General features: G+C 41.2%; 1 protein-coding gene across 6 annotated transcripts in view; it reads left to right on the top strand.

Moving 5' to 3' along the window:
* The window catches only part of LOC120960789 (uncharacterized), a 134501-nt gene that overhangs the window by 64767 nt on the left and 47565 nt on the right, over positions 1-22169 (top strand). For all 6 annotated transcript variants that reach the window (XM_040384397.2, XM_040384396.2, XM_040384395.2 and 3 more), the window contains 2 exons: positions 416-834; positions 12675-13167. In XM_040384397.2, the coding sequence (XP_040240331.2) occupies positions 416-834; positions 12675-13167 (912 nt within the window). The remainder of the gene's footprint in view (positions 1-415; positions 835-12674; positions 13168-22169) is intronic.

The following is a 22169-nucleotide window of genomic DNA, read 5'->3' as shown; positions in this document are numbered from 1 at the left end:
GGACACGGTCTATTCGGGACCCATTGCATGTTTTTAAGTTGTGCAAGTTCCACCAGACTGGCACAAAAACATTACATTAAATTAAAATGGATACTGATCGAACGTAAATCATAGATACATTTTATGTGCTTGGATACACATTCTTTTTTTCTCTAATCACATGTTAAATTCTTTCGAAAAATTATTTTCGAGACAGTGAAAATTATGTAGTTTTGAGCAAAAATTTTATTTTTTATCTTATGTGGTTTGAACATTGTATTTGATGATTTTAAATCATTAGAAGTCTTTATAAATGTGTTTATTTGACAATAATGCACCTTATCATTTTGCTCAAGGTTCCCCTATATCAGGTATCATGCTTAATATCATATTAATAATTCCACTTACCTTATCTGTTTTAATTATTTTTATATAGTGCTAGCGGAAGTACACTCTAGTAGCAGCGGAGCCGCCAGTGGTTCAGATGAGGATCTCTCCGTGTCTTCTTCGCATTCCGATGGCGATGGTATAGTTGGCAGTAGTGGAATTTGTAATGGTAGTAGTATCGGTGGCATTGCTAAAGATATAGGAGACGCAGGTGGAAAATGTGACTCAGTAGTTGGTGTCATCAACAACAATCAAAAGTTATCAAACGATAACACAGCAAGCCATGAGCATGACTATGAAGATATCTATCTTATGAGAGATGAAACGCAGTTGGCGGGTAGTACCTCTACTAGAAATGCAATTGGGAGGAGCCGTTCTAGAGACAGTGGTTCCCATAGTCGATCGGCGAGTGCTAGCTCAAATAGAAGTGATATTGCTCTACAGCTGACTGGCAACACTAATGATCAGGTAAAGTTGAACAGCTTTTAAAATTATCAATGGTAATATTTTGCTACCTTTAAACTGTTTCAATAATATGAAAATAATTATAATTAGTAAATTAAATTATCCATGTATGCATATTTGTCCCTTATAATACTTTATATTACTAACATTATTTACACTAGTAAAAATAATAAGAGTGGTGAATTCTGGTGAGCGGCGACAAACGTACAACGCACAACGTATAATTGGGATAATGAAAAAAAAATTGAATAATAAAACTACATACTATATAAATAATATATTAAAATTAAAATTAAACTAATAGTAATAATAAAAATAATAGTGCATTAACATACAAAAATACACTTTATAGGGTTTAACAAGTCAGAATCGAATGCCAGCAAAACATGTTCAGTAGCTCAAGATGTAATTTAGCTGTCAAAATTTGTTGTTTCACCGCACCGATGCTATTTTTATAGGCGCAATATGATTTTTTAATCACACAAGGTGTTTTTAGAGGCCTGTTCCGTGAAAGTCCCTACGTTGTGATATTTTTACTTTTTTTTACACGAAATAATCAGTCGGTTGTTCTTTGTTGGCAAGTAAGTTCACTTCTTTATTCACACACCATTTTATGCGTGCTTCGCTTTTCTTCGGCCCGTGACAAGTGCAACAAAAAGGCGGTTCCCCTTTCACAGCGGTAGCTCCCTAGACCCACAAGAATGACAAAACGTCAGCTGCCATAATCCGGCACTGTGGTAGAACCGCAGGTCATTTGAGATCGAACATACCGGCCACCTTGAAACACTCAGTTTTCAATCCATTCTTTGATTACTACATTCTAACGGACAGATTTTAGATACTGCTCGTTTCACAATACCGGATGCCGTACGAAGTGTTGCAACTCGGGAAATTCCATCAGCTCCAGGGTGTATTTCGACGACACGTGCCAATGGCCATTGAACTGCTGGAAGCTGCTCATCCTTCAGAATAACTATATCTCCGACTGATAATTGCTTAGATTGCTTAGCTGACCGATGCAAAACAGTAAGATTTTTCAGATAATCCTGTTTCCAGTGCATCCAGAAGTTTTGCGTGTACCGCTGAAGGAGTTGGTATCTTCCCAGACGATTCATAGGCACCTCTTTCAAGTCAGGTTCGAGAATAACCTTCAAATTGTTTGTAATGAGAAAGTGCGCTGGAGTTAATGCCGTCAAATCATTGGGATCTTCAGAAAGCGGAACTAATGGTCGCGAGTTCATGCAACCTTCTATTTTTACTAAAACAGTAGTCATTTCCTCCGATGATAAACGCGATGATCCTAGTTGACGAATCAAATGGGTTTTGGCTACCTTCACCGCCGCTTCCCAAAGGCCTCCGAAATTTGGGGCGCGTGGGGGTATCAAATGCCATTGTATCTCTTCTTTTGCCAAATGTTTTGCTATTTTGCTATCTGCAGAATCGTTGAACAGCATTTTGTAGATCTGATGAAGTTCATTTTTGGCACCAATAAAATTGGTACCATTGTCTGAATAAATGTGCTTTGGTTTACCCCGCCGATAAACAAAGCGATCAAGTGCCATCAGAAACGAATTTGTGCTCAAATCTCCGACTAATTCCAAATGTACTGCTTTCGTACTCATGCAGACAAATACACAAATGTAGCACTTATTTGGTGCGGCCTTGCGGTGTGTTGGCCTCAAATACAAAGGTCCACAATAATCTAGACCCGTAGAACTGAACACCTCGTTAACTGTAACACGTTCTGCTGGTAGTTGCCCTTCAGGTTGAATTATAGGTTTTGGATTTGCTCTACAACATCGAAAACAATTTCGTATGACCTTACGTACAGCTCTTTTTCCATTGATTGGCCAAATCTCATCTCGAACTGCGTTAAGAGTTGATGATATTCCTCCATGCATTGCTTTTACATGTTTGTCCATGATGAGGAGTTGAGTAAATGGATGGAATCCAGGAAGAACTATTTGATGCTTAATATTATAATTCAAATCAGAATTTCTGAGCCGGCCACCAACGCGGATTATTCCCTCATTATCTATAAACGGGTTTAAAAGCTTCAACGTTGAACTTCGTGCAACAGGAATCCCTTTGTGGATTTTATGAAGATCGTTGGTAAATTCTTCAGCTTGCACAAGTTTTACAAGTCGCTTTTTAGCATCAGCAAGTTCCTTTACCGTCAATGCACTATTGCTTATTCTTGGTTGCAGACGACGAGCATTATGAACAAAACGAAAACAATATGCAACCACGTCGATTAGCTTCTGGTATGACCCATATCTTGTAAATATTTCATTTTTTTCTTGTATTTGCGTTGTTAAAACGATACTCGATCTTATTTCGTCTGTTGTAATTTGACCTGTTCTCTCTTTTTGTTGGGGCCAATTCTCCTTTCTCTCTGATAACCATTGTGGACCTTGTTTCCACAATTGATTGTTGATGAGCTGATGCGGTAAAACTCCGCGTGAAATAAGGTCAGCTGGATTTTCTTGTCCAGATACATGTTGCCAAACAGCATCTCGAATTGCTTGGATCTCAGCAACTCGGTTTGCTACGAATGTTTTCCAAGTCTTTGATTCAGCATTTAGCCAATCTAGCACCACGGTAGAATCGGTCCAAAATCGATGAGCAACGAACTTAATCTCCATTGCAGCCATTACCTTCTCATGCAATCGAGCTCCTAATAATGCACCGCAAAGTTCAAGTCTAGGAATCGTCAATGCCTTCAGTGGAGCCACTCTCGATTTTGATGCTAGCAAATTAACATGAATGCTTCCATCCTCAGCTTCAGACCGAATATAGATGCACGCGCCATATGCAAGCTCTGACGCGTCTGTGAAACAATGTATTTCTGCTTGCCGATATTGATGAGCGAAAGCGAATCTAGGGATACGAAAATCTTTAAGTTCTGGTAATTCTGCTCGAAATCTAATCCAATTCCTTTGAATGTCCTCAGGCACCGTATCATCCCAACTCAACTTCAAACGCCAGAGCGATTGCATCAAAACTTTGGCTGTAATAATTACAGGTGAAATCAATCCCAATGGATCATACAGTTGAGCAATCATTGATAGTATGCAACGCATGGTGTCTCTCTCTGATTTCGTAGTAATAGAAATGTTGAACTGGAACGTATCAATTTCTGGTTCCCAACATATACCAAGCGTACTAATTGTCTCCTTGTCGTCGAACCTTAACGATGATTTTGTTGCCAATTGTTCAGCGGGAACGTCAGATAAAACGGCTAATGAATTCGAACACCATTTTCGAAAAGTAAAACCGCCTCTCTGCGCCAGTGCACTCAATTCCTCACGTAGCTGTATAGCTCCATCAACACTATTTGACCCAGCAATAAGGTCATCCACGTACAGTTGTTTTTTCAGCGTATCCTTGGCAGTAGGAAACGCGTCACCCTCATCTTCAGCCAACTGCTGAAGTGTTCTTGTAGCTAAGAAAGATGAAGGAGCCAAACCGTATGTTACTGTCCGCAACTCATACGCCTGAATGGGCTGGTTATCGTCAAACCTCCACCATATTCTCTGTAACGGTCGATCCTCCGGATGCACAAGTACCTGACGATACATTTTTTCCAAGTCCGCAACTAGCGCGACCTGAAATTTACGAAAACGGATTATTAAGCTCAAAAGATCATCTTGGATGACTGGTCCAACCAATAGCGCATCATTCAGAGAGTGTCCTGTGCTAGTTGGTGCTGACCCATCAAATACCACTCTCATTTTAGTCGTGGAACTTGTCTCCTTAAACACAGGGTGATGTGGAAGGTAGCAGCAGGTTGCTGCATCCAGGTTGTCAGGCGACACAGGAACCATATGACCGAGTTGTATGTACTCCAACATAAACTCATTGTACTGCTGACGAAGTTGTGAGTTAGCAAATAACTTACGTTCTAATCCAGCAAACCTCTTAAGTGATGTCGTTTCTGATTTTCCAATCATGGTAGAATGTTGCTGATGTTTAGGCTGTTTCACGATATATCTGCCTGTTTCGTCTCGTGACACCGTTTGCTCATAATAAGCTTCGCATTTCTGCTCATCCGCCGAGAAATGCGAAACATGCAGCTCTTCGATTTTCCAAAACCGCTCAAGTTGATCGCTAATGTTTTCCGACGATAACATAACATGACACTGAGCTGCTTGTTGCTGAATTATAGCTTCTTCTCGGAGCACTTCACCTGTTACCACCCAACCGAACACTGTTTCAACTAACAATGGACCATGTTCACTAAGTTTGAGCCGGCCTTCCCTCAGAAACGTGTAGAAATGCGATGCACCGATTAGCATATCCACTCGTCCAGACTGATGGAATTCTGGGTCTGCGAGCGCCAACCCAGCAGGTAATTTCCAACATGATGTGGAGAAAGATGTGGCTGGAGTGTTTGCTGTTACCTTGCTCAAAACCAAGAAATTTAGTTTCAGAGCAAATTCACTAAATCTGGAACGGATTTCCACCTTCATTTCACATGACGCCTGAGTCGTCGTTCCATCCACACCTGTAATGGGTACATGGGTACGCATACGCGGCAAGCACAAAAGCTGACTCAATCGCTCACTTATCGCATTGGGCTGCGCACCGTTATCCAACAACGCACGTACTGGATGTTGCGTACCATTTGCGTCAACTACAAACAACACCACCGTTGTCAGCATAACATTAGAATATGAGCTTCGGTCAGTAGAGTTGCACTGCATTGGAATATTAGCAAGCACCATCGTACTAACAGAACCCACCGAATCATCTGCTATTACACTATCGCTTCGTTCAGCATGCAGCAAGGTATGATGCCGTTTGCTACACGTTTGACACCCATACCTTGACGTACAACTGGTTACAAAATGGCTGCCCTGCAAGCAATTCCAACACAATTTGTGCTGCCTCACAACTTGCTGGCGCTTCTTTGCATCGAATTCATTGAAACGCCGACAATTCACTATTGTATGCCCCTGCTTTCCACACACAACACACATATCCACTTTTTTCTCGGCCGCTGCAGCAGTGTTCACACTCACTTTTACACGCGGTTGTCGCTTACTCGTTTCACCCGTATCGTTAGCAAGCGTTTCCAACAAACGCACACGCTTACGCAGAAACTCAACCATGTCACTGTATGTGTAACTTTTATCCGCTTGTGCTTCTTCCCACGCCGCAAGAGTAGCACTATCCAATTTCTCACTAAGAAGCTCAACAAGGAATGAGCTAAGATGTTTTATTGGTTCACCGAGTTGTTCTAACACCAATGTGTGTCGCTGGAAATCATCTACAGTGCGTCGCAATAAATCTAGATTGCTATTGATAATCTTCGGTAGCCTCAAAATGGCTTGGATATGACGTTTCTTAAGCAAATGTTTATTGCCATAGCGGTCTACCAACATTTGCCATGCAATTTTGTAATTCTCATCTGTAGTGAGAATTGGCTCAATTAGCCGTGCTGCCTCACCTTTGAGCGCAGCTTTCAAATAATGTAGCTTTTGCACACCAGAAAGCTCATCTGATTTATCAATCAGGGACACAAACGTGTCATGAAATGGTAACCAATCATTAAAATCACCTCCAAACTCAGGCAATTGTATTACTGGTAATTTCATTTGGGACACAATGGGTACCGGTTTAACGTCGCTGACTATTGGATTAGACGATGGCTTCAGCCGTAGCAGATTGGATCTAACACTCATGTATAGCTCCTCCATTTCTGCACGCGTCTTTTCATTTTCAGCGTTGTCTCCCTCAAGGGTTAGCTTGTCTAACTCTTCTTGAACTTCTTCAAAACCATACCACACTTTCTCGAGCCTCTCGAGCCTTGTGGTCACCTCATGAATCTTGTCCACAGTGTACATTTGTACGAATAAATCGATTCGCCGCATCGAATCTATAATGTTTTTTCTTTTTTGCTCTTTGCCACGAATTTTGTCTTCTCGCGCCGTCGCCATTGTTACACTTGCGTTAAACACACTGTTTAATACGTTGCACACGCGTACACGCACACAAAATCCTAGCCAGCTCCAAGCACACACTCACACGCACACAGCAAAGAACAAGCGATAACTTTTGCACTAATTATGATTACCACGATTGAAACCGATAATCAGGCACTTATCCTGGTCACGGCACCAAAATGTTCCGTGAAAGTCCCTACGTTGTGATATTTTTACTTTTTTTTACACGAAATAATCAGTCGGTTGTTCTTTGTTGGCAAGTAAGTTCACTTCTTTATTCACACACCATTTTATGCGTGCTTCGCTTTTCTTCGGCCCGTGACAAGTGCAACAAAAAGGCGGTTCCCCTTTCACAGCGGTAGCTCCCTAGACCCACAAGAATGACAAAACGTCAGCTGCCATAATCCGGCACTGTGGTAGAACCGCAGGTCATTTGAGATCGAACAAGGCCTTTTGCATCGTTTTGCGTATTCAATACAGTCTTTCCCCGAGTTACGCGACACTCGAATTACGCGAATTCGAGTTACGCGAATTTTTATTTTTGACAGTTTAGATGTCAAATCAGTACAATTTTCTAAATCAATTGTCAAATGAAAAATAATTTGCAATGTTTTTAAATTTTTAAAATCACCAAGAAGACAGAAATAACTGAATTTTATAGAACAATTGTAACAAATAAGTAATAAACAAAAATGAACACAATTCAATGAAAAAATTATCAATCAAATAAATTCTGGCTGTAAAACGCGGTATTCAACTTACGCGAAAATCCGAGTTACGCGAATGTCTCCGGAACGCATTATTCGCGTAATTCGGGGAAAGACTGTACAGTGTCTCTCTAGCCAGCTCCACACTGTAAGCTTCATTTCCAATCCGTAAAATCCCTATTCAACATTGTCAAATGAATATCGTGCGTATACGGAGCAACCGATGACAGATCATTCGAGTTTCCATTTTTATTGTTGAAATTTATTTTATGAGATTGAATTTTTCGTTTCCGATGATGAGTTGGCTAGAGAAATCCTGTAACGGATTTTGAGATCATTTAATTGAAATAAATGCTTTTATGCGCTGTAGCATTATATTTATAAAAAAATTACGTATTTATTGTAAAAATGAGGATTTTCTGCGCAAAAAAACTACATACACTTTGTACACGTTTACATTCGCTTGTGCCTGTTGCTTTGAATGCTGGGTAGTTCTCTCTGCAGTTCGAGTTAGTCCAGCGAACGTAAGAGCGCCATAGGGACAATGTCGGTCGCTGAGATGACTACCGGAACTATGTGGAACTATGATATCCTCCAGATGCCACATCTTCTTCAATTCCTCTGCTAGGTCATGGTACTTCGTTTCCTTGGTGAGAAATGGTCATTGTTTCCTTCTTTTGTAGTATAAAAATGGTTACTGTTTAACTTCTACTTAACTCACTTTATACTTGTGATCGCCCAGGTGATCTTGGAAATTTGTAAAAAAAATGCGCTTACTGGAATCGTTTGAGCTAAGAAGCATCTTAGGTAGGGAGACACTCGCAGCTCATGAATTAAGATACGTGCAAAAGGGTGGCCATTTGAATCAGGATTAAAAACTCCCGATTTTTCCCCGGTTTTACTTGGATTTTTCAGGGGTTTTCCCGGTTCATTACATTTAATGTGTCTGTAGTCGATAGACTTGCGCGATACTTGAATTTCAAAGTATTTTTCATAAACAATATAATTGATAATTAGAGCATGTCACTAAAAAGCCTGACTCGTTTTGTTACATCTCATTAATAAGTGAATATAGAAGAACACATTTTTTAGTACGGTTCAGTTACCCATATTGGGGGCCTTCGCGATTCTAGTCAGTTTTTTTGTATGGAGTTTGACAGTTGGAGGCTGAAATCATGTAAACAATCCAAACAAAACCACACATAAAACTAGCCTGCAATTTTCAGTCTAGATTAAAGTGTTTTTTAGTCTTTTTAGCCTCAAAGCTAGAATTAGATTTGAGTACCTGCTCGAAAAATGGCAAAACAAGCCCGCAAAACAAAATCAAGCAGTTTTTGAGCTCGCCCACCCCGCTGCACAAATTCGAGCAATTTCCTGCGCAGGAAATGCATCCCGCTGCGCAAAGCGACGGAAGAAATCATGCCGTTCGGAGAATTTTATCATGCCATCTTTTTCCCTCCAACGGCAAATTTGTCGAGCAGCTCGTCGAGCTGGCTGTCCCTGGCTCCGCCTCATTCCCCTCGCCTGAGCGCGCTGTCAAAGGTTTGGATGTGTTGGTGCGTCAGACGGCCAATCGCTGTCAGCCGTCGTCCGTGCTTTTTCCTTCCATAGCGTCATCTCTTTCTCGCGTGTGGTCAATGCTCGCGAGCTGTTGTGGCGCCTAAAAATGCCGTTAACAAACATTGCGGCGATGAAGTTGCATTTTCACAAATCAAACCAAAAAATCGCAATGAGTTCAAACACTGCAATATAAAAATGACTAAGGAATCGTTAGTTTACACTGGAGGGTTTGCTGTGCAACGCGCTGAACCCTAATTCGCATTGACACGTTCAGTCCGGCGCTGATTTTCATCAACTTTTCGTTCCGCCAGCATCAAGAACGCAAGCTGATTGTGAAACTAGCATCCTGGAAAGTTCACTGGTAGTCCCTGGGACATGTCATCGTGCTGAACGTGTTAAGCATTAAGCATAACTTTGTTACCCTAAGCTTTTGCTTTCGTATGCTGTAGATTACATAGATATCCTGAGCCGACTGCGCATGGGTGCGAGTGTGCGTTTGTGAGCAAAACTGTCGCCGAATGTGTTTTCTTCCGGAATGTTATGATCCATCGGTCAAAGAAAGGAAGGTGTTCATGAAAGACGGAAAGACGAGTTGTGGCCCCTGTCAATGGTAACTGATGACCGGGAGAAGGGGGTACTGAGACACAGCTGTTGGAAGATTGAACGTATACTTAAATTGCCCGCGGAGGGAGGGAGGAGGATGGGCTTCGGTCATGGGACCTCTAAGATCATCGGTCACAGGCCCTAAAATTATTGCCGTCATGAGGGGGATGTGTGGCAGTATGCAAGTTGCACGCTGGATAGGAGCGGTCCCGCGGCACCGCCATCATTCCGCACATCTGCATGCCCGTCGTGGGTTCTAACCGCGTATGAACCGTCCGCCGTAGCAAGGGGTTTGTCACCGGCTCCGGCTACGTGGTACTCAAGTCCTGAAAAGGCCGGCATGATCGCGTTGGCTATTACGCCAATAATAATAATAATAATACTAATAAGAACTTAGCATAGCAGCCCACACTCGGGGAAGGTTTTTGTTTTGACTTTGGTGTTGCCGGGTCTACCGCTGTGGCGCGACAAATGCACGGAATGCACTCCACCAAAACATGAACCTACCGATCCGAACACATTCCAAGGCATTGCCGGTCCATCGGCGTCATGATAACTACTCCAAACCAACAAGCCACCAGATTCTGGACGGACAGGTGCCGCACCATACGCGCACCGTAATAAACAAATCCAGAATCCTTTTTTGTAGGGATTCAATTCAAAATGTTGTTTCCACTTGCGTCCGCTAGCTGAATTAGAAATAAATGTGCAACAAATCACACGCACGTTTGCTTAAATCATGTGTCTTTTTAATACCCCCAACAGCAGAGCCGGTCGGAAAGATGGTGGTGCCAATCCAATGCTTGTGTTGTCGCTCAGGTAGCGAGATCGAAAATGCATGGACTTTGTAGTCGCAGCGGATGAAAATGTACGCAACAGAATCAAATAGCTTTGGGGTTTCCAAACGCACGTTCACACACAAACACACAAACACGCGCGCGCAAACTCTCTCTCACACACACACACACACACACACACACACACAATTGGTTATGAGGTGGTGTGTTTCCAAATGCAACAAAATTGGTGTGTGTGTGTGTGTGTGTGTGTGTGTGTGTGTGTGTGTGTGTGTGTGTGTATGTGTGTGTGTGTGTGTGTGTGTGTGTGTGTGTGTGTGTGTGTGTGTGTGTGTGTGTGTGTGTGTGAGCGCGGGTTTTTGTCTGAAAAACGTAGGTTGACATGATTTCATATTGCGTTGAAAGCATTCTGATAATGTGTGTTAGCATGTGAAACACACACACACACATACACACACACACACACACACACACACACACAAAGATTTCACAACAGAAGATTATAGATCTTGAGTACACGATATAGAGTAAATAGCTTTTGGAGTAAAATTAATACATTATCGAACATTGGGGGCCTTCACGATTCTAGTTCGTTTTTTGCATGGAGTTTGACAGCTGGAGGCTGAAATCATGTAAACAACCTGCTCATGCATCATGTACCTGCTCGAAAACACGGTGTTGTTTACATTTATCACAAGGTGCATTAAAGAGATCAGGTGGTGGAATCTGGAATCAAAGTGTATGTAGTCCAGGTGGTCTCATAGCATGTTTATAACCAAATTTGAATATCACTTTTTGACAGGATGGGTGAAAACTTTTGTTCAAACAAGCTTTCTGGAGGCTTGACGAATACTCAAAACACTCTTACAATCTTCATTCAGAAGTAGAAGCGATAAAAATCAGCCTTCTAAATTCATACACCTTGGGATAAGCCCACCTGTATATTGTACTCACTTAGATAGCTGCTCGAATACTTCTATACAATGCAAATAGCTGACAGATTGAAATTTCAGCCTACGAGCTTCAAACGGAAAGGGTCCCATTATTTGAAATGAAATACACGATAGTGTCGATTATCTGATTGAAATGGAAATGTGTCAAACAAAATAGCGCTATACGAACTGAAACGAAATCGGTATTGTACAAGCTTGTTAGAGACTTCTTTCGTTGACTCGAGACATTGCTACCAAATTGATCTGAAATGGATTTGTTTGTCAAAACAAACTGCAACGCGTAACGCAGGAAGTATCGTACTAAATAATAATTATTTCTACGTGTGGCATATTATTGTTCTTTAAATGTGTTTGGCAATGTCATGAAAAGTAGCGCTTATGGTATGATTTTCTAATTTCTGTGTATTTTTTTATTCCCACCCTTTTTCCAGTGTATAATTATAAAAACTCCCTTTAGAATGTAATTACATGCAATTCGCGTAGTTTAAATATATGTATTTAGTAGTTAAACCGTAAAACAATACAATTTCCGTAGCTTTGACCTGACGGAAAGCTGTTGGACAAAAAACGGTCTCCGTTTGAGTCAGGTAATGCAAATGATCTTCGTTCAGTTCGATATATCAAACCAGAGACAAATCGCGTGCTCTAACACGGATCATAATAGAAAATGAGCATTTTTGCACTCAAACAGTTGAGTCACATCATCGGCACAGAAATCGGTATTATAGAAGCTTGATAGAGACTTTTTTACTTTCGTTCAAAATTATTTCGTTGACTCGAGACATTGCTTCCAAATTGATTTGAATTTGATATGTTTGTCAAAACAAACTACAACGCGAAATTCAGAAAGTATCGTACAATTTTATAATTTCGTTTTGTGTATTATTGTTCTACAAATGCTTAAGGCGACGCCGTGCAAGGTAGCGCTTGTGTTATGTTTATCTACATTTTGAGCATTTCGTTAATCCCTCACACTTTCCAAAAATCCATTGTGAATGTAATTATATGCAATTAGTGTGGTTTAAAAACATTGAGTTAGTAGTAAGACCGTAAAACAAAACGCTTTCCGTAGCTTTACTTTGACGGAAAAATGTTCGACAAAAACCGAATTGCCATTAGTACATATTTGTAGAATCAATGAGGTCATCCACATTTTAAAATGTGTAATGGCTGAGTATGGTTTGTTCTAATTTTTAAGAATTGCTAATCTTGGTTTTAGCCTTATAACTGCATTTAATTCGTGTGTCTTCGTTTGTTGGTTTTTTTCGTTCATAGTCGCTGATGAACAATAATAAGGAACATATGCTGCTGGCGAAACGCAACAATTTATTGCATGAACATCGACGAAACCAACATGAGGCGAAGCTTCTTTCAAAATCAATGTACACCATGGGCAAGAGCAACATTGACCCGAGTCAAACATTTTCTGGAGCTGCTTCGCAGCGTAAGCATGCCGAAGACTACCCCATAAGTACAATCCGTTCTTCTTGCACCATAGATAATGCCTACGAAAGTGTATGTTCACCTGAGGATGTATACGAGAGAACAGCAGATATGGAAATTGGTGTGAAACAGCTGAAACGCTCCCAATCTCACCAGTTTCTTAATTTATTAGCCAACTCTAATATTTCACGGGAAACAAATGGAACAACCGTTATTATAAATAGTGTCACTAACGGAACAGATACACATTCAACAACTATGTCCACATCGCCATCGTCAGCCAAACAAATCGAAGAAACACAAATTGAAGGAAAAGAAAATACAGGTAAGTGATATATTTAATACCTTAGGACAGGGGCTTCCAAACTTTTCAGCTGGTGGGCCGCATTGCTTCAAAAATAACTATATTGAGGCAGTGGCGGATTAAGTATATCGGAGGCCCTGAACGGTAAGACGAGTTGAAATGATGAATGATGAGGATCAACGTAGTTAAACTAATCACACATACGGATCCAAACGACCAAAACGTGTACGACGGTCCTCGATGGCGATAAGATTGCGGGGACGAAGTGTTCTAGTTGGAGCTTATAAGTTTATTTTAGATTGAAGAATACGAGAATAAATACGGTGGTTTAGCAGATCGACTATAAAAGCCCTTTGTGCGTTACGGTGGCGCTCTTCGAGGGACTCAAGTCCTAGTAGGGCGCAGCGAGTCCTATTATCGGTATTGTACCATCGGCGTAAAGCGTAGCGGGTGGCTTTCCGCTGGAGGAATTCGATACGCGCCAGTTGACGGGATGCAGTGGGCCACCATATAAATGAGGCATATTCAATAACAGGCCGGATTTAGGAGCAGTAAAACATTATCACACATGTTGGGTCGCATAGTTCTCTAGTTAGCTGTGTCAATAGACCTACTAGCTGATTGCCTATATATAACATATTTAAAAGTTTGTCTAAAATGAGTTTTCCATCAAGAAAAACTCCTAAGTCGCTAACACAATCTTTATGCTCCAAAATTCAACCGCCTATCGTATAGTTGCTTGAAAGAGGGTTTCGTGAACGGCTGAATGTGATAGTGGTACATTTTTCGATGCTGAGCACGAGGTTACTTGTGCACCACCCGAAGAAAGAGTCCAAAATACTTTGCAGGTGTGCTTCGTCGCTGGAAGTTTCAACTTGGAGAAACAGTTTAGCGTCATCAGCATACATCAGGCGACAATTGTCCGGAAGTGCGAATGAAAGATCGTTCATATATAGTATGAAGAGCAGTGGTCCTATATTGCTTCTCTTGGGCACTCCTTAAGTTACAGTATCGGACAGAATGATAGGACCCTAGTGTTTTCAACGCAGCATGCACCCGTTGGGACAGGTTTATGTGTGGTTTGTGTGTTTGTATTTGTGTGTGTGTGTGCATGTGTGTGTTTGTGTGTGTGTACATGTGTGTGTGTGTATGCATGTGTGTGTGTGTATGTATGTTTGAATGTGTATTGGTGTGTGTGTTTGTTTCACAAGTAGGTCGTTTCAGATAGTTTTGTTAGTAGTTTTTTTGTGTTTTTGGTTAGGTTTTTGATGTAATAAGCAGGACCACTGCCCTCGCGATCAGTGTTTTTTCGATATATTACCAATTTTACGATCTTCTTTCGCCGTGGTCTTCTGAAGACGTCCGGTTGACTTGCGCGTTTCGGTTGTCCAAGCGCGTTTCGGTTGTCTAAGCACGTTTCGGTTGTCCGAAGCGCGTTTGCCACAAAAGTGCGCGATCGTTCCATTACGAACTCGATCGTTTTGCGCTTAATGCCAGCATGGATAAAACTATCAACGAGTACGCGAGTAAGCGTCTTCCCTTCAAAATCGAGAACAGAATACTGCCGCGCTCATGAAACAAAACGCTTATTGAAAAGAACACCTGCGCGCCAGCTCAATGCACGCACAAAGTTTCTCATGCGCACACAACGTGCAACGCAGAGATGCATGAAGGCCTTTCAATGGCGTGCACTGGAGAAACACCTGTGAGGGAATGCTGAGTTCATTGCTATTGTGCGCGTGTCCATTTTGCATCGCTGCGCATGCACATTCATCAATCAGCACACCTGCGTTGTCGTCCGAGGAACAAGAGCTACTGTTTATGCAAACTTTAGCTTTTATCCAAGTGTAAACGCACGATGTTTCACATGATAACACACATTATCAGAATACTTTCAACGCAATATGACACAATGGCAAGCTACGTTTTTCAGCCACAAACCCGAGCACTTGCAAATACACATTAAAAAGCACACTATCTTTCCACACACACACACACACACACACACACACACACACACACACACACACACACACACACACACACACACACACACACACACACACACACACACACACACACACACACACACACACACACACACACACACACACACACACACACACACACACACACACACACACACACACACACACACACACACACACACACACACACACACACACACACACACACACACACACACACACACACACACACACACACACACACACACACACACACACACACACACACACACACACACACACACACACACACACACACACACACACACACACACACACACACATACACACACACACACACACACACACACACACACACACACACACACACACACACACACACACACACACACACACACACACACACACACACACACACACACATACACACACACACACACACACACACACACAAACACAAGTAACGTGGCAAAACAAGTGCACGGTGCGTTGAAAAAACCAGGGTCCTATCTTAATGTCCGATACTGTACCTTTAGCTGACGAGAGGAATGTGAGCCCATCCTTACAGAGTAAGTGCGATCATCAAGATAGGATCGCAACCATGCCATAGTCGAGCTGGGAAACCCCAATATATCCAATTTTTTTAGTAGGATTGAGTGCGGGATCGAATCAAATGCCGCTTTGATGTCTGTCAAGATCACATCAACTTGCATCCCAGCATATTACGCGATGTGGCAGATGCTTGAATTCCATGAGGTTAGATGTTGTCGATCTTTTGGGTGTGAAATCGTGTTGAGCTGGACTCATATATTTCGAAACACTGGCTAGGAGCGGTTCGTACACGAGCAACTCGAAAACTTTAGCTTTGGCGCAGAGGGAAGTGTTTCCACTATAGTTGGAGGCAGCAGCTTTATCGCCTTTTTGTGGATACCAGCCATCAGACTTTCCAAGCCGCGGAAAAGACTCCTGTTCGAAACGAGGTGTCGAAGATTTTGCACATGATAGAAGTGAGTTGATTAGTGCATCATTTTTACATGGACGCAGGAATGCCGTCCGGGCCCGGTGAGAATGAAAGTTTTAGCCTGTCAATAGCGTCCTTAATCGAGTTTTCATTGAAAACGGGTCGATGGCACAAACTGGTGTGTTTCCAAGTGCACTTCTAATTAAATCCGGATTGGTGACGTCAGGGCGGAAGGTGTCTTGGAATCTCCTGGTGAATAATTCACAAATTTCCGGAGCAGTATTTCCATTCACATCATTGTAAGTTATTGCGCTGGGGAAAAAATGATGATTTGCATTTGAAATAAACAAAATTCCATAATCCTCGAAGGCGGTAGCGAAAATTTCGCTCCATTCGTCGAGAGTAGTTGCGATAGCAAACTCTGTTATATCGGCGGTAAATTGAATGTACGACATTAGAGTAACGTCGCGAGCAATCGAACAGACATCGAACATGGAAAATGTATGAAATTTGACATGTTCGATGGTAAAAGTAAGGCTCAGTCCTCTACGTTACGCTAGCGTTACGCGTAACGCCTGTTTATCATAAACCCAAGCAGTATTTTTGAACACCTGTTTTAACCACCGTGGATGAGCAAATTAATAGATCATCATGTCTTAATATTGCTTATTTTTACATGAAAATTAGACAAGCAACAAATTTTGAACAAACATAAAAAAGAACAGCAATCTCTAATAAAGATAAAACTCATTGATAATTCATGAGTATAAATAAATTATATTATTACTATTAGGCTATCATTTTTAACAGCAATCAGAGTTGTAAAAACTTCAAGTATTATAATTAATAAAAATCTTATACATAAGAAAGGGTGACTTATAAAAAATGATTATTTATTTGTTTTCCCAGCCATTGATAAAGCAGGATAATGCAATACATACAAGTATTTATTAACTTCATGAACCTAACTTTTAAAAAGAGTCCTCGCACCTAAATTAATGTTTATTCAAAGTGACCGAAAACACTGATTGAATAGGTTATAATTACATTTCATATATACAATGATTTATGAATATTTTTAATATTTTTATTTTCAAATCATAGGAAATGTTACTCCAATTGAAAGCTTTTGGGATGTTTATGAACTTCCATCTTTCAGAAAAATTTTCATAAATCATAATGCAACAATGAAAAATATTAAACTTGTGATATACTTGTTATTTAAAAATTAAATCTCGTAAAAATCGATTCACCTTAAAGCAATTAATTTTTTTTCATCGCAATTTCAAATATTTTTTATTTAAATAATGTAGACTGGCCAGTCGCCTGGATGACAAAACTGTAGTAAAAATGCTGCTTGGGGATATTTTAAGGGATGTAACGCTTCTCCAATGTAACGTAGAGGGCTGAGCCTTACTTTTACCACCATTTCATAATAAATGATTTGGAAAAAAAATATACAGTCTGTTTCCGAGTTACACGGTTCTCGACTTACGTTTTGGAGATACGCGGTTTTCTAAATTTGACACATTAATTGTCAATGCAATTTGCTTCAACTTCGGTACAAATTGCATTTTTACTAACAAATTGAAACCGCTTAAAAGCCAGAAATATTAAAATGTTCTGCACGAATTATATCAAATAAATGATAAAGTATATAAAAGTACTAAATTAAATCAAAATTTCTGAGTAATCAATAGTATTTTAGTCACAAAATGTGAAATTCGACTTACGCGGATATTTAAGTTACGCGGATTCGTCGGGAACGCAGAAACCGCGTAACTCGGGAACAGACTGTATTTTAAAATCACTTGCATGTTTGAATTCTGAATTAGTTTGAGTTTATTTATGCTATGTTAGCTGTAATTGCAAAACAAATTGTAATATCCTGGAGATTTGACCTCTGATAAGACCATAGTGCCCAATATGCCGGATCAGAATATGACCATCACCGTGACAACTGTGCGATAATCTGAATGTCAAAATAAAGATCATTCGTTTACAGATCGTTGTACTGACAACACCTTCAGCCTTCTGTTAATTCTTCTGCCTTGCGATTTTGTGCCTTTTATAAGTTCAACGTTTAGTTCAAATCGATAAAACTCGAGGTTTTACATCTCAGAAGTGGGATACGTCTTATCGCCTGCACCTGCTTTTCTGTCCAATCCAGCACGGCAGAAGATTGTGTATCAAAGAGTTTGTGTGTTTGTGTGTGAGACGACGCTACCATCTGCCATCACGATGCGCAAAAACGAGAAGCTTCTGTGTGTGCTTGCCGGTATAGGCAACAAATTCGTTGATTAGGCACGATTTGCCTCATGGGTAGATGGCCAGATTCACCAGCCGCAACGATCTCGATCCCTGCAATCGCATAGACACCAGCCATCCAGCATTTGCATTTTGTGTGGCCGCCATCTTGTTCATGTTGCACGACAATGACGACGCCGCCATTTAGTATGAATACGGCCGCTGGCTATTCTTTCATCATCGCTCATACTTGGAATACTGGAAAAGCTTCGCGCATCACTTCTGTTATTGCATGTGCACCGCATGCCGTGTTGTCATCGCCTCCGATTCATCGTGTGTATTGCCTTCCGCCACTTTATGGATTGACCCCGCTACCACCCTCTACCGCCGCGTCATGTTCGAGTGCTGTGGCATCGGTTGTAGCCTACTGAGCTGTTGAACAACAATCATCGTGGTGTCGTTCAGTATTCAGGTTCATCCTGATCGACATTGTCCTTATGCTTGGCTGTAACTTCTGTAAACTTCAGCAAGACTTCCGGAGGAGATGTTGGTCAGAAAAGCAGTTGTGATTGAAAGTATGTGAGTTATTCTCATGCCAGCTCTGTTCAATAAGTATTGAAGATTTCTACAGTAAAGCCGCTCAAATTGAGGTCAATTTGTTTGTCAGGATAGCCGAGCTGTAATATCCTGGAGATTTGACCCCTGATAAGACCATAGTGCTCAATATGCCGGATCAGAATATGACCATCACCGTGACAACTGTGCGATAATCTGAATGTCAAAATAAAGATCATTCGTTTACGGATCGTTGTACTGACAACACCTACAGCCTTCTGTTTATTCTTCTACTTTGCGATTTTGTGCCTTTGTTATAACTTGAACGATTAATTCAAATTGGTAAAATTCGAGGTTTTACAAAATCAAAGAATTATGTTTTTTGTTTAATTCTATTGTCCATTCCCCTAATGTAGACTTAGAGGCACCAGAGCGCTTTTCAAGTAAATTTAATCAAAACAATTCGTGATGCCATGTGTCCAAAACACAACACGTGGTATATTGAAAAAAAAATGGACCAATAATATTTGTACAAAGTTTCACATATATAACTGCGTATGAATTATATTTTATAAAATAACAATGTGTTTTAACCCAGAAATTACTACAAAAAAGCGGAAAAATAATGGCAACGAAAATTCGTAACAATTTGAATGGTACGTGTACCTCGCTTCGCAAGCTGTCAATCGCCCACTTCGAACACCGAACGCCCCCTTCCTACTATTTCTTCTTGAATGTCAAATAGCTATACATTATTTGACCCAAGGACTGTGTAGAAACGAGGTCAAGTAGTATCCAAAATCGGGTTAGCCATCTTGGATGCCTTTTGACAGCAGAAAGCCCTGGAAAAATCATCAAACCCCAATACCATTACTATTAAAATAGGCAGCAAAACATTTGGTGAAACATTCAATAAACAATATATGATTTTCTTGTCAAAATTTGAATCGAAAAGGGCTCTTAGATGTCAAACTGCCTATAACGAATTTTTGGTTGCTTTTCAAATCGTTCTACATTACTTGACCTCGTTCTTGCACAGTCCTGGACTCGACATTCTTTCTTTAAGGGACCTTGGTGTGCGCAATCAAAACTTCGAAAACGAGCGGTCGTCAGTACGAAGCAAGGGAGTGAGTGTGTTGTATGTAGTAGACTGATTATACGATGCTTGCATCGGCGTCGGGTGCTGCTGCTGAGAACGGTTGAGTGATCATAGGGCTGTCAGAGGAAAGATTAAAAGTTAGTCACAGACATACGGCGGTCCGTAAACTCTCTAAAATCTAATCCTGCTCACCATGAAAATGGATCAAGAGGATCAAGACAAACTCACCTTGAATAAGTCGCTGTCGATCAAGGCTTGCCAGTACTACTAGTAGACATGACTTTCAGCGACTTATTTATTACCATAGCATGATAGTCAGCCCTACGTATGGGGGTACGTTCCATTCGGGACTTGGACCTATGACGGGCATGTTGTTAAGTCGGATCGACCTCATCATTAGATACTGATGGGGCGATTCTCGCGAGATACAGCCAGATCCGCAGTCTCTCTTGCGGCATGGCCAGTAATGTGGATGAAGAGGCATCTGCGGAACCTGTCCCAAAGAGTAACTGTGGGGCGGGGCAGGTCGCAGTAGGGGTGCAATCGAGTAGTGTACGTTTGGGTGCATTACCGTTAACCGGAATCAGAGGTGCACTTAAGGTACGTGGTGTACATATGAAAGCATATGTAGTGGTGTTTGCTGAGGTGTTGATAGTGGACGGTCCTGTAAGCTGCGTATCCTGTTTCATGGTTGCGTGACATGGTAACGGGGCCTTGTAGCGTTCAATAAGTCTCGCTTAATGGATTCTAAAGCTGTGGCCTGTCCAAAACCATAGAAAAATCGCGCTTCAAAATAATTGTTTTACGGCATGGAGTGTTTAAAATGTTCCGCCCTGACCGTAAACGGCGATGACCCGATCGTTTGTTCCGGGAGATGTGGGTTTAGTTTTTACCGTCGGTGTATTACACCCACACTCCATAAGCCCGCGGTTAAACTTTTAAGTGAGAACCGCAATGTTGTATATATTTGTGACATCTGTTTGGATCAAAAAGCGGGCTTCGTTGATATGGAGATTGATGCAGCTAAATCGAATGATTTGCTTGCACAGACATTGAGAGATTTAGAGGTCAATGTGAGCGTGTGGATATCTAACGCTTTAGAGAGAGGAATCGAGACTCTCAAAGCAGAGCTTTGCGCGCAAGTGGATGCGTAAGTAGGGGCCAACATTGAACATCATGAAACGTTAAGTGCTATAGAAGCCTCAAAAATGTCGAAGGTGGCCTTGCGTGCAACTTCTGACTCTAAGAAAACCAGCGAAACAGTGCAAGAAGTAAATTTAGAATCATGGGCGGCGGTCACTAAAAAAAAGAAAAGGACATATAGTGAGGAAAGTATTGTTCAAATTATTAATAATAGATTTGACGAGGGAAACAATAAAGTTATTCCCAAAATTAAGAATAATAACGATATGAAGTAGTCCATGGTAAAAAATAATAACAAAACTAATAATAAAACACTGGTTATTGCTCCTAAGGTGATTCAGTCTTGCGATACGACAAGAGCTGATCTACGCGTGAAATTGGATCCGAGGCGACAGGAAGTATCGGAATTCCGTAATGGCAGAGAAGGTTAAGTTTATGTTCAATGTCCTGCTCAGGTGAATTTAGATAACGGGGTCCTTTCCGTTTTAAGTTGGTAGGCTGAAATTTCAGCTTTTCAGCTGTTTGCATTGTATAGCAGTTTTCGAGCAGCTATCTAAGTGGGTATAATATACAGGTGGGCTTATCCTAAAATGCATGAATTTAGAAGACTGATTTTCGCTTCTGCTTCCGAATAAAGATTTTAAGAGTGTTTTGAGTATTCGTCAAGCCTCCAGAAAGCTAGTATGAATAAAAAATTTCACCCATGCTGTCAAAAAGTGATATTCAAAATTGGTTATAAAAAACACTCTATCCTGCTGCGCAAAGCGACGGAAGAAATCATGCCGTTCTGAGAATTTTATCATGCCATCTTTTTCCCTCCAACGGCAAATTTGTCGAGCAGCGTTTCGAGCTACCCGTCCCTGGCTCCGCCTCATTCCCCTCGCCTGAGCGCGCTGTCGAAGGTTTGAATGTGTTGGTGCTTTTTCCTTCCATAACGCCATCTCTTTCTCGCGTGTGGTCAATGCTCGCGAGCTGTTGTGGTGCCTAAAAATGCCGTTAACAAACATTGCGGCGATGAAGTTGCATTTTC

This window comes from Anopheles coluzzii, chromosome X (assembly GCF_943734685.1).
Source record: "Anopheles coluzzii chromosome X, AcolN3, whole genome shotgun sequence".
Classification (NCBI taxonomy): Eukaryota; Metazoa; Arthropoda; class Insecta; order Diptera; family Culicidae; genus Anopheles; species Anopheles coluzzii.
This window is presented reverse-complemented; position numbering and strand designations above follow the sequence as displayed.